The 12149-nt window shown below is 43.2% G+C and overlaps 1 protein-coding gene across 1 annotated transcript; it reads right to left on the reverse strand.

Annotated features, from left to right (window-relative positions):
• Nucleotides 1–801: 801 nt before the first annotated feature.
• LOC146866760 (olfactory receptor 6N1-like) lies at nucleotides 802–1761 on the reverse strand. The gene has a single exon (XM_085617325.1). The coding sequence runs from the start codon at nucleotides 1759–1761 to the stop codon at nucleotides 802–804; it is 960 nt and encodes a 319-aa protein (XP_085473451.1).
• Between the last annotated feature and the right edge of the window lie 10388 nt (nucleotides 1762–12149).

Here is a 12149-nt window from a genome sequence, read left to right on the forward strand (position 1 = left end):
TCCCTAGTTTACCCTGAAACATATCGACAAAAAACACAATGGATTTCACGATTTGCATTCCTCAACTATCCACATAGCCCGTGAAAAATAATCAATTGTCCAATTAATAAGGGTGAAATCTTGGTACAAATAAGCAAATAAATAAACCAAGAGTATAATATCATAGATGGCTAAATATTTAAACATTGTACATTTGAAAAAAAAAATACTCCACACACTATTGTATTAATTTCTTAGTAACGTTCTATAGAGTGTTTTGTTTCCCACAAATTCCAACTATTCAGCACACTTTGAGTTACAGGAAGTTTTGCACTTAGTTTAGGATTGATTACTTTTTGTCACAAATGAATTTTTCAAGCATTGGAAACTTTTTTCATTATAAATTCTACTTTGTAATGATTTGTTTATGAGCTAGATTTTGGAAAATTAAAATGTCGTTTCTAGAGAAGTAGAGGCGATATTGTGAGGCATGGGAACACAGATATGATAAATCATTGATCTAATTCTACGGGCCTGATTCACAAAAGTAAATTTACACTTTTGTGTAAATTTATTAATTTTTGGTATTCATAAACGACAAGTTTAAATTGACCAATTTTACAACTGTGGATACTCCGCACTTGTGGCGGAGAGCCTGCACATAAAAAGATAGGTGTGTTCATTTGTTTTGTGTGCCTCGACTGTGGAGTCTCCGCAGTTGTAAAATTACTATCAGTAAAATTAAACTTGTAGTATGGTAATACCAAAAAATAGTAAACTTATGCAAAAGTGTAAGTTTATCTTTGAGAATCCGGTCCGATCTCACTGGGGACAATATATTTTGCTACTGAAATTAAAGTACCTCACACATATTTTGATCAATGCATCTTTAACTTCCTTGTTCCGTAGGCTGTAGATGAAAGGGTTAAAGAGTGGCGTGAACACCACGTAGAACACAGCCATCACTTTGTCCATTTCATTGGAGACTCTGTTTGTGGGTCGCACGTACACAAATATTACTGTCCCATAGTAGATGGCCACCACAGTGATGTGGGAGGTACATGTGGAGAAGGCTTTCTGGCGGCCACTGGTAGAAGGGATCTTGGTTATGGTCCATATGATGCTTACATATGATATCAATATAGAAAGAATAGAACTGAAGATAATACTCCAAGTAAGGATGAAAAAGAATTGCTTGATGAATGTTGTATCTGTGCAAGAAAGTATCAACAGAGGTGACATGTCACAAAAGAAATGGTTGATCTTATTAGGTCCACAATAGGAGAGACGTGCGATATAGATGACTGGCACAATGGAATACAGTAAGACGGCTAGCCAACATCCTGCTGCAAGCATGCAGCACAAGCGAGTAGTCATGATGGCAGGGTACCGTAAGGGATGGCAGATGGCTAAATACCTGTCATAAGCCATGAGAGCTAGTAGGTAATTCTCCATAGCACCCATCACAAAAAAGAAATAACACTGAGTGATGCAGCCGCCCAGAGAGATAGATTGATGCCCTAGAAGAAAATTAGCCAGCATCTTTGGAACAGTGGAAGATGCATAGCAGATCTCCATAAAGGAGAAATTAATGAGGAGATAATACATTGGCTTGTGAAGGTGTCGCTCCCTCTTTACAACATAGATGATAATCACATTCCCGGTGATAATCAGTGTGTAGATGATAGAGAATAAAACAAAAAGCAGGACTTGAAATTGCTGTACTATGGGGAAGCCAAGGAGGATAATTTCGGTCACTCTACTTTGATTCTTTCTTCCCATCTCCTGTGGAGGTGACCTAAAATTAGCACAAAAAATAGTAAATTGACCACAGATGCTTCTAAATATCACTGTTCATTTGTTTGACACAATAACAAAGAGAGTTTGTCAGTTGAAGCTATCACTATCTTAATACTACATTCACTTTAGTTTATGCATTTAGATTTTATAAATTTGAGAATAGTCAAACATGAAAACTGCTATCAACGAGTGTGCAAGAAGAGTTGAAACACTAATCAGAAGATGCTTCCAGAGTTCAATGAAACTTTTAATACATCACCTACCCTTAGAGTGATTTGGTCATACAGGGGCATTGGGATAACTTTCTTTGGGATGGGAACCAATGGGCTGCTTACAGGACTGGAGTGAGTGTGGAAACATAAATCAATACCATTCCAAAACCATTTCATTATACTGTGTTGGTACAATTATCTTTCCATTATCACAATGCTAATTTGGAACAGAAAATGCACCAGCAGTGTTGAAGTTGAATGTTACTTGGGGGTAACAGTGTAGGTTTACAACACCTCATGTATGTTTAAATTGCATGGGTTTAGACCTGGCTTCTTTGACATGACTTCCCCTGTCTTTTTTGCTTCTGACTTCCTGTTTTTTTACTGTATGCTGCATTTCGTTGTTTATGGATTTAGGTCTCTGGGTACTTTACCACTGCTGACTAGTGCTAAAGTGTAAGTGATTCCAGTGTAAATTGTACTGGTGATTGATTTATCCATGATTTTCATATTTTATTTACTAGTAAGTCCATCCTAAGTGCACCAGGTGTATTCAGGGCCTGTAAATCAAATGGTACTAGTGGGCATGAAGCACTGATTGTGCCACCCACATGAGTAGCCTTGCAAACATGTCTCAGACAGGCCACTGCAGTGTCTGTGTTTGCATTTTTAAACTGGCATGTCGACCTGGCAAGTGCAACCCTCCTGCCAGGCCCAAACCTTCCCTTTTATTATGCACTGGTGTGTTTTAAATGTCCTAATAATAAAAAACTGAAAATGTCAGTGAAGTTGGTTTTTAAATTGCCTGCTTGAAAATGCCACTTTTAGAAAGTAGGTATTTTCTTGCTTAACCATTCTGTGTCTCTGTCTGTAGAATCCATGTCTGGGTTAGGATGATAGTTGGCCTCTTGTGCATTCACTCTGACAGTCACACAAAGGGAGGTGAGGTGTGCCTTGCATATTCAGATGGGACAACACCAGCCTGATGGGACTTCCTGAGCTAGAGTGATGGGAGGAGTTGTCACTGACACCTGAATAGGACTGTGCCTGTCCACTCACAAAGCTGTTTCCACTCCCTGTAGTGTGTCCAGAGCCAGGTCAGGGTAAGGTAGGCACTAAAAAGACCTTTCTTTGAAGTTTGCCAACTTCTAAGGCAGAGACTGGTATATGAACAGGCACTGTGACACCGTAACTTCAGAACATTTCAGGACTAAAGGATATTCTGCCATGAAGAAGAGCTGGATTCTGTCGGAGGGACTGACTCTCTGCCTGTTGATTAGTTGTGCTGGTCTGCTTCTTGCTGCTTCAGTCCTGGGAGTATTAGGACTGGACCTTGCTTCCTCAATCCTGCTTCCAAGGTTCTCCAAAGGCTTGTGTGTCCTTGCCTCCTGTTAAGAAGTCTCAGAGCCAACAAAGACTTCATATACCAGTGCCTATATACCAGTGGCTGGGCTCTTCTGCTGAGAGCCCAGTCTTGCCAAGTGGTGCCAAATCCCGTTCCTGGGCCGATGGGAGTTGAATCTGGTGATCCAAGAAGAAAAACTATGCATCAACTCTCAGGGTCTGTTTTTCCAACGCAGCAACGGCTTGCAGCTGAAAAATCAACGCAGCCTATGTCCCAAGCACCGTGTCACCGACATCCGTGGCACCTGCTCCCCTGCTCCGACTCCGACGCAGCCTCTTCTTTGCAGCTGAAGAATCAATGCAGTGCCTGCTTCGGGGGGGGGGGGGGTTGAAATTGACGCAGTGCCTGCTTCGCCGCCGCCACATCGACACAGCACACCTGGATTTTTGACGTATCGTACTTCAACACTGTCTCATCGATGTTGCCCAGCAGTAAGGAACCAAGACCATGTGTCTGGAGACTGACGCATCACATCCCCTTCCAGTAAGAAACCAATGAATCAACTTCCCTGGCAGTAAAGAGTCAACGCATCACCTCCTCTACTCAGTAGTAAGGAACCAATGCATCACCTTCCCTAGCAGTAAGAAACTTACGTATCACGTACCTTGGGAGTAAAGAACCAACCCATTGCTTTTTTTTTCCAGTGCCTCACCTCCCCTTAGCCTGTTTTCATCTTTGATTTTAATGTATTTCAGGTACTTTGTGCTAAAAGTGTCACATTCATAGATTCCTATGGATTGAACTGTGTACACTTTTTAAAAGTGATATCTTTACTTGTGTATGTTGGATTTTTGTCGTTTTGGTCTTGTTTTGTTCAGATTAATATTGGCTATTTCTCTGAAGTAGTTTGGGTTCATTGTGTTGTGTTTTCATTTTGTTACTGTGTGTGTATATGTACAAATGCTCTACACATTGCCTCCTGGATAACCCTGACTGCTCGTGCCAAACTACCCAGGGGGTGAGCAGGATTTATCTTAGCTGTGTGAATACCTTACCCTGGCAAGATTGAGGGTCCCTACTTGGACAGGGTCCAAACCACTGCCAACTAGAGAATACATTTCTAACACATGGCTCTTTGACACTGTTTTGATCTAGCTGGCTGCAGTTTAAAACACTGCTTTAAGAGTCATTGAAAAGTTATCTTCTATGTGGAAAGACTATTTTCTATATCAGCTTAATCAACCATAAGCATGCCCTGTAGACCCACGGGGCTAGGTGTTTATTGTTTAAAATGGGTAAATACTGTTAAAGAAAAGGATGTCACTACAGTGAACAACTGCCAGATGCTGTTTGTCACAAAAATTGTAAAGCAACTATTTTCAGTAGAGAGGCCTTGTGAGAAAGTGGACTGTTATTTGAAGGGATGGTAATCATCTTCATGTAACAATGGCACTATTCCTTACTAGGTCAAGTTAGGTCTCAATAATTTAAACCTGAGCTCAACCTTTGGTAATTGTAGCACAGAGCAGACAGGCTTAATTAGGAGAAATGTGTAAAGCATTTACCAGTACTAAAACAGTTAAAAAGTAGAAAACATCTCACAATAAAATCCCACGTGGATTTGTAAACATATGGTTCGGTTTAATGAGCAAATAGACAATAAAATGACAGAAATCTCATGGAGGGAACCAGCGATATGTTTCAAAGTTTTTTATGTTCCTAGCACTAAAAAGCATCACATTGGGTCAAAGTAAAACGTTAAGGCCGACCATAATGGAATGTGGGTAGGATACAGGGACAAAGTTCTCCCTAGTGCAAAGTTTACCTTTTGACTTAGTCGTTTTTTTGGAGAAAAGACTTTGTCGACCAGAATGTTAGGGAGTCCGGGTGCAGGATGGGTCCAAATAGGAGCTCACCAACATTGGACAGGGGGCAAACTCCAAGCTGCACCCCAGAAGGTGTTGTCATCGTCGAGGTGATGCTCATCGTTGGTACCTACTAAGTCCCCTACGTTCGGACGTAGAAACTTTTTGGGAAGTCAGGATCCTTTCAACAGGGCAAACTGCCAGTTCAGCGTTGGTGGCTGTACCTCAGCTGTTTCTAATTGTCCAGTGTTGCAATTTTAAAGGGAGAATGAATACATGCTAACATCAGCCAAGGGTCCAGGACCTTTTGGGCACCACTTGGGGTTTGGACTCAATCTCCCAGAAGCCACAAACGTAGTCAAGGGCAAATCCAGTTGGAACTGGTCAGTTGGGCTCAATAGAGAGTTGGGTTTTTGCAGCTTTTCTGTTTCTGGAGCTGTACAGGAAGCTAGCCAACTAGTCTTTGGAGACCACTCTTCAATTCTAGGTCAAGTGGTAGCGGGTCCAGCCCTTGGAGTTCCTCTCCACAGGTTTAACGGCAGAAGCAGTCCTTCTTCTGTCTTCCCCAGGACCAAAGGTGTTCTGAAGCGGGTACTAGGGATGCCACTTTTATGCCCAGGGCCAGCCTCTGGATGGAGGAAGCTCCTGTCTACTTCTTAACCAATGGGGGAAAAGTTCTCAAGGGTGCCGTTTCCCACATTTGCAGCACTTCCTGTGTGTTTTACAATAAAGTATCCCACAGTGCCCTCTCTGCTCCAAACCAACATGGCAGAATTGCTCTTCCCTTGTGCAGAGCTCCCTAATCCCACTCAGATGTGTGACTAGTATAAAGGGCAAGCCCATCCTTTTGATTACTCTAAATTGGTTCTGGGGGCAACCCCTCTCCCACTGGGATTGGTACACACTTGACTATCAGGACAAAGAAGGGTCAGGCCTAGGTGTAAGTAACATCCCCTTGTGTCAGAGTTGGCAGCTTTTAAAGTTCAGTTAAGTCACTCATGACAGCCCAGATGGACATCCTCTCAAGGGGTAAAAAATCTCCCCACATCCAAGTCTTTTATCCAGTGTCTGGGAGCAATACATATCTCACCACAGGAGCACCATTAACAGTCAGATGACACTGAACATTGGCAGAAAGGCACATTTGTCCTAGGATGGAAAATGCCAACTTTCTAAAAGAGGCCTTTCCACAATAGTAATTTAAAATCAAACTTGACCATCAGATTGGATTTTACTATGAATTTGAGTATACTTGAACCATCGTTCTAGCTACTCCCAAACTGAAGTTATGCAATATAAGGTGTTATAATGTAACCTAGTGCTTTTCTATGGCCTTGGCACAGTGAAAAACAACTTTAAAGATGTTTCACTACCAGGTCTTGAAAAACGTAAGTACATGTGCTACTTTTTAAATACCATGCTCCCTGCTCTTTGGACATTAAGGGCCTAACTTAGAGGCATTTTGCAAGGTGAAATCTGTGGTTTTAACACTGCCCATTCAGGCTGCTTGGGGCAGGTCTGAATATATGCTTTGCATTGTCCCTTTGGTGGTGGCACAATAGGTGCTGCAGTCCACTAGTGGCATTTAACTTACAGGTCAAGGGTACTCTGTACACTGTTGTTACCCAATTTTTGAGCACTTAGTTGTGAGGACAGGGATATATTGCATCACAAAGGAAGATAGGAAAAACTTGCCTTTTTACTCAGAGAATCCTCTTTGACACTTATCTATGCTGTCAGTGGAAGGGGGATCTTACCCTTGATCAGGATGAGGGTATGGTTTCAGAAGGCAGGGAGGGGAATTGTAGTAACGGAATTTGCAGCCTCAATTCAGCTTACTTGAATGGTAAGGTTTATAATTAACGAGATATGAAATGCTGAAAAGATATACTTAATTTTGCTGTAAGTTTTGCAGGGACTTGGCCTCAGTAAGTCTCTAGTCAGAGGTCTGTGCTTTGGAAAAAATGGCAACCGACTACCAGTTTATCAAAACAGCCTTTTACCTAGGGGCAAGCCAGAGGAAAACAAAACATTTCCTTTCTCTCTGCCTGAGGACCGAGGTGTAACTTGCTTACTACTTGTACCTGATAGTACAGGAAGATAAAGATGGTATTTGCACTGACCAACTAGTCACAGTCTCCAATCCAAACTACATTTACACTGATGCTGAAAATATCATCAAAATGCACAAAGCACCACTTGGGGTATCTGTTTGTGGGGGACCCGGCCAAAGCCCCAAGGTCAGGCTGACTGCGAAGGAGTGCTGGTCGATTACAGGGACCAGGTTTGTCTCAGTGGAGGTTGGACATTCACACAAATTAGTAATTCACCCATACATTCACTGAGACACATTTAATCACACACTTATACAGCCAGTCACGCATCCACTAATTCATCCATACAGGCACTCATACACCCACTGATTCATCAATACACCTTGGTGTATATATATTTAACACTCCTAAACTTTTTTGAAACACCCACTGGATTATGTCATCAGTGATGTCATTTGTGATGTCATCAGTGATGTCATCAGTGATGTCGTTTGAGATTGTATTGTATTGTAATTGCATTTATATAGTGCTTACTACCCCTGACGAGGCGTTGAATCGCATTCATGGCGAGTAGCATGCCACTCAGGAACCCAGAAAGGATTAGTGTTGAATTAGTATAGTGAATATGAAAGTAATTTGAGTGGTGGATAGGTTAGTCAGCTATTTGGATTCAGAAGGATAGCGGAGGGATAGAAGAGGGAAAAAGGTCTGCATTTATATAGCACTTGCTACCCATGATAGGGTGTTGAAACGCTTTTTTGGTGAGTAGTGCGCTAATGCGGATCCCATAAAGGATTAGTGGTGCATTAGTATGGTGAAATATGAAAGTAATTTGAGTGGTGGATATTAGTCAATTATATGGATTGAGAAGGATAGTGAATGGATAGAAGAGGGAAAAAGGTTTGTATTTATACAGCGCTTTTTACCCCGATGGGAAGTTGAAGCGCTTTTTTGGCAAGTCGCACGCTACTCCGGAACCCGTAAAGGATTAGTGTTGAATTAGCAAAGTGAAATATGAAAGTAATTTGAGTGGTGAATATGTTAGGCACTTATTGGGATTGAGAAGGGTAGCAGAGGGATAGAAGAAGTAAAAAGGTTTGCATTTATATAGCGCCTGCTACACCTGACGAGGTGTTGAAGTGCTTTTTTTGCGTGTAGCATGCTACTCCGGAACCCATAAAGGATTAGTGTTGAATTAGCATAGTGAAATATGAAAGTAATTTGAGTGGTGGATATGTTAGTCATTTATTTGGATTGAGATGGGTAGTGGGGGGATAGTGGTGGGAACAAGGTTTGCATTTAATAGCGCTTGTTACCCCTGAATGGGGGTTGAAGTGCTTTTTTGGCGATTAGCACGCTACTCCGGAACCCATAAAAGATTAGTGCTGAATTAGTATAGTGAAATATGAAAGTAATTTGAGTGGTGGATATGTTGGTCAGCTATTTGGATTGAGAAGGGGAAAAGGTTTGCATTTATATAGTGCTTGCTACCCCTGATGAGGTGTTGTAGCGCTTTTTCGGCAAGTAGCATGCTACTCTGGAACCCATAAAAGATTAGTGGTGAATTAATTTAGTGAAATATGAAATTTGAGAAGTGGACATGTTAGTCTGTTATTTTGAATGAAAAGGATAGTGGAGGTATAGCAAAGTCAAGGATTTAGACTTTTTGTTTTAGAGGTCATAGCGGTAGGATGAGGCTTGGGATGAGGAAAAAGGAATGAAGAGTCAGAGGGAAGAGTTTAGAAAGGCTTGTTTTGGGTGCTTGGTATAGTAAAAGAGGCGTCATATAATGCAAGGAGGGGTAGAGTAGGAGAGAGTCTAGAAAGGGTTATTTTGGGGCACACAGTAGTGGTATGGGGTTTGGGATGAATGAGAAAGTGGATGTAGAGGATATATTGATAGAGGTATAGGGTGAGAAATAGGGTAATGCATTGGAAAGAGTAGTAGAAAGAGGTTTGAGATGAGTCAGAGAGTTGAGGTAGAATATATATTGAAAGAGGCATAGGGTGAGAATATGGTAGTGCATTGGATATGCTGAATTAGAAGAAAATAATAAATATATAGATCCATAAGTATATGGAAAGTATATAGATGCATAAAGGAAGTAAGTGTATGTAGATTAAGTAAGCGCGCTACTCACCCGTGGGGCTCTCAAGGCGCTGGGGGGGGGGGGGTCCACAGATCTGTTAGCCAAAATGCCAGGTCTTGAGGGCCTTCCTGAAGGTGAGAGAAGGATTGTCCGCCTGCTCTGGCTGTGTGGATGCGCTGGGTTTTGGCCAGAGCGAGGTTGGAAGATCGGAGGTTTCTTTTGGGTACATGCGCCTTTGCAAATTCGAATATTGGGAAGAAATTGAGTCCTCTAAGAAGTAGTAGGAGGTTGAATTAAAATGCTTTCATGTCGAACTGTTTACATTTTTCCAGCATTCCACAGAATCTAACATTATGCGCTTGCCTCGATCACCCGATCACTTTCTACCTGAGGTGGCACACATCGGGCCCCATTGATTGTCCAATGCAGCAAGCATTTGTTCCATTTCCTCCACCTTGTTACAGAATATTTCCAGCTTGTAACGCAGATATTTGACTTTTGATGTGAGGTCTTTAATTTTGTCATCCATGGATCCAAGGCCTACAACCAATGCTGAGATTTCTTTAAGAATAGGCCTGAGAGGATGTGGGCATGGCTTAAGAACCACTGGTTTTGCACCATCCACAGCCTCAGAGAAAAGGAACTGCCTGGAAGACTCGGTTGAATCCATTATGGTAGTGGACTAGTGGTTGTGAGATTGTGAACCATTAGAGTTCCCATCTTTTCATAATTGCTGAAGTGGAAGGCACTGGGCTAACAGAAGGCCCCAATCATTCTCAGGAGCAGGGTGTCACAGAAGTGCCCTTAGGCGATATGGTGTTGTAGTTAGTGGGGCCACAGAGCTGAGAAGCAGGAAGTCATGGATATATGGGAGCGTCAAAGGCCCTTTCTATCAGAAAGAAGGGTGAAAATTACTAGGCAAAGTCCTCAGTCCCGTTACAGCTGGACCCCTTAATGCACAGTGCAAAATACTATGCTGGGATACCATCCCTAAAGTTGTCATCTATGAGCCATCCTCCCTATCATCCGACAGCTGTGGGGTAATAGTACAAAAAGTTGGGTGGGAGGAGTGATGGCAACAAATGCATCCTCTCAACTCCACTGGTGGCAAGCCCACCTCAGTGTAAATGAGAAGAGCCCACAGGCAGGAAGGTGATGGTAAGTCTCAGGTGTACCTGCGCTAATGACGTCTGAGTCACTGCACTGTAGGCCTCACATAGTCACAGGAATGGCGGACAAAGTAGGCACGCAACCCAGTCGTGGCAGGTCAGGGGGCGTGGGGCTAAAAGTCGGGTCATCAGGATAGCGCCATGTATGAAGAGGACCTTTAAGATCTCTTGCAGCTGCTGCACAAACACATCTCCTGGGCGCCAGTGGGCTGAAAGAAGTCTACGTCCCTAGCCTGGTGGTTAGTGCAGATGAGGACAGGGGTGGCACATTACTCACTCAGGGTATTGGGTCTGTGATCCAGGGAGCGGTAAACTCAACCAGCCCTTGCACATCCCATATGTTTGCAGCTCTCTTCTACTCTTCAGAAGGGTGTTGTGCTCCAGCAGCTGACCACATAATCAGCAGAGCTTCCGTGGGTCAGCAGTGCTCTACACGGAAGTGACCATTTTCTTCTACAGCCAAACTTCAATCGATCAATCGATCAATCTTTCAATCAATTCATCAATCAGTATTTGTATAGAGCAGCCCTATCACCTCTATGAGTATCTGGACATGGAGGGTGCCATGTCTCAGTAGAAAAGTCAAGTCTTAAGTACCTTTCTGAAGTCTACCAGGGAGGGTGCTTTTCTGAGGTGAAGGGGAAGGTAATTCCAGTTCTTGACAGAGATGTAAGAGAAGAAGCGCATCCCACTATGGCTGTGATGGATGTAGGGGGTGTGCGCCCGGGTGAGTGGTGAGGAACGCAGGCATCTTGCAGGCAGATGGCAGTTCAGTTGAAAGTTGATGTAGGAAGGTCCTTGATCCTGTGGTAGAGCTTTGTAGGTGTTTGCGAGGATCTTGAGCTGGCATCTATACTGGATGGGGAACCAGTGGAGGTTTCTGAGGTGGGATGTGATGTAGGTCCTTTTGTAGAGGTCCAGGATGAGTCTAGCTGCAGCGTTCTGTATGGGCTGGAGTCTTCTGATGAACTGGGTGGAGATACTGGCATAGAGAGTGTTGTTGTAGTGGAGGACGCTGGTGACAAGGGACTGAGTGGTGTCTTTCTGGTGTTGATTGCGATCCATCTGATGATTCTGTGGAGAATGCAAAGGGTGTAGAAGCAGGAGAAGCCGACTTCGTTGACTTGTTGTTTCATGGTATGTTGGCTTTCGAGGATGATGCCAAGGTTGTGTGTATGGTCTGTTGGTGTGGGTATTGGTTCGAGTTCTGCTAGCCACTAGCTGTGGTCTCAGATGGAAGTGTTCTTCCCAAAGATCAGCACTTCTGTCTTGGAGATATGAGTTTGAGACAGTTGTCTCATCCAGTTGGCTACACTGGTCATGGTGTTGCAGAAGTTAATTTTGGCGTTCCTTGGGAAGCGAGAGGATTAATTCAGCCTCGTCTGCGTAGGAGATTATGTTGAAGCCATGGGATCTGCCAACGTCTGCGAGAGGGGTCGTGTAGGTGTTTAAAAGGGTGGGGCTGAGGAATAATCCTTGGGGTACGCTGCATCTGATGTCATTTGGTGCAGAGGCGAAGGGAAGCAGCCACAAGCTCTGTGTGCATTCTGTCAGGAAAGAGGCGATCCACTTGAGGGTGTTTTACCATATGCCAATGTTGTGGAGTCTGCCAATGAGGATGTCATGGAAGACTGTG

Source organism: Triturus cristatus, chromosome 1_2, assembly GCF_964204655.1.
Source record: "Triturus cristatus chromosome 1_2, aTriCri1.1, whole genome shotgun sequence".
Lineage (NCBI taxonomy): Eukaryota > Metazoa > Chordata > Amphibia > Caudata > Salamandridae > Triturus > Triturus cristatus.

Bases quoted from the DNA above. Each gene is read 5' to 3' on its own strand.
- LOC146866760 (XM_085617325.1), bottom strand. From the start codon at position 1,761: ATGGGAAGAAAGAATCAAAGTAGAGTGACCGAAATTATCCTCCTTGGC.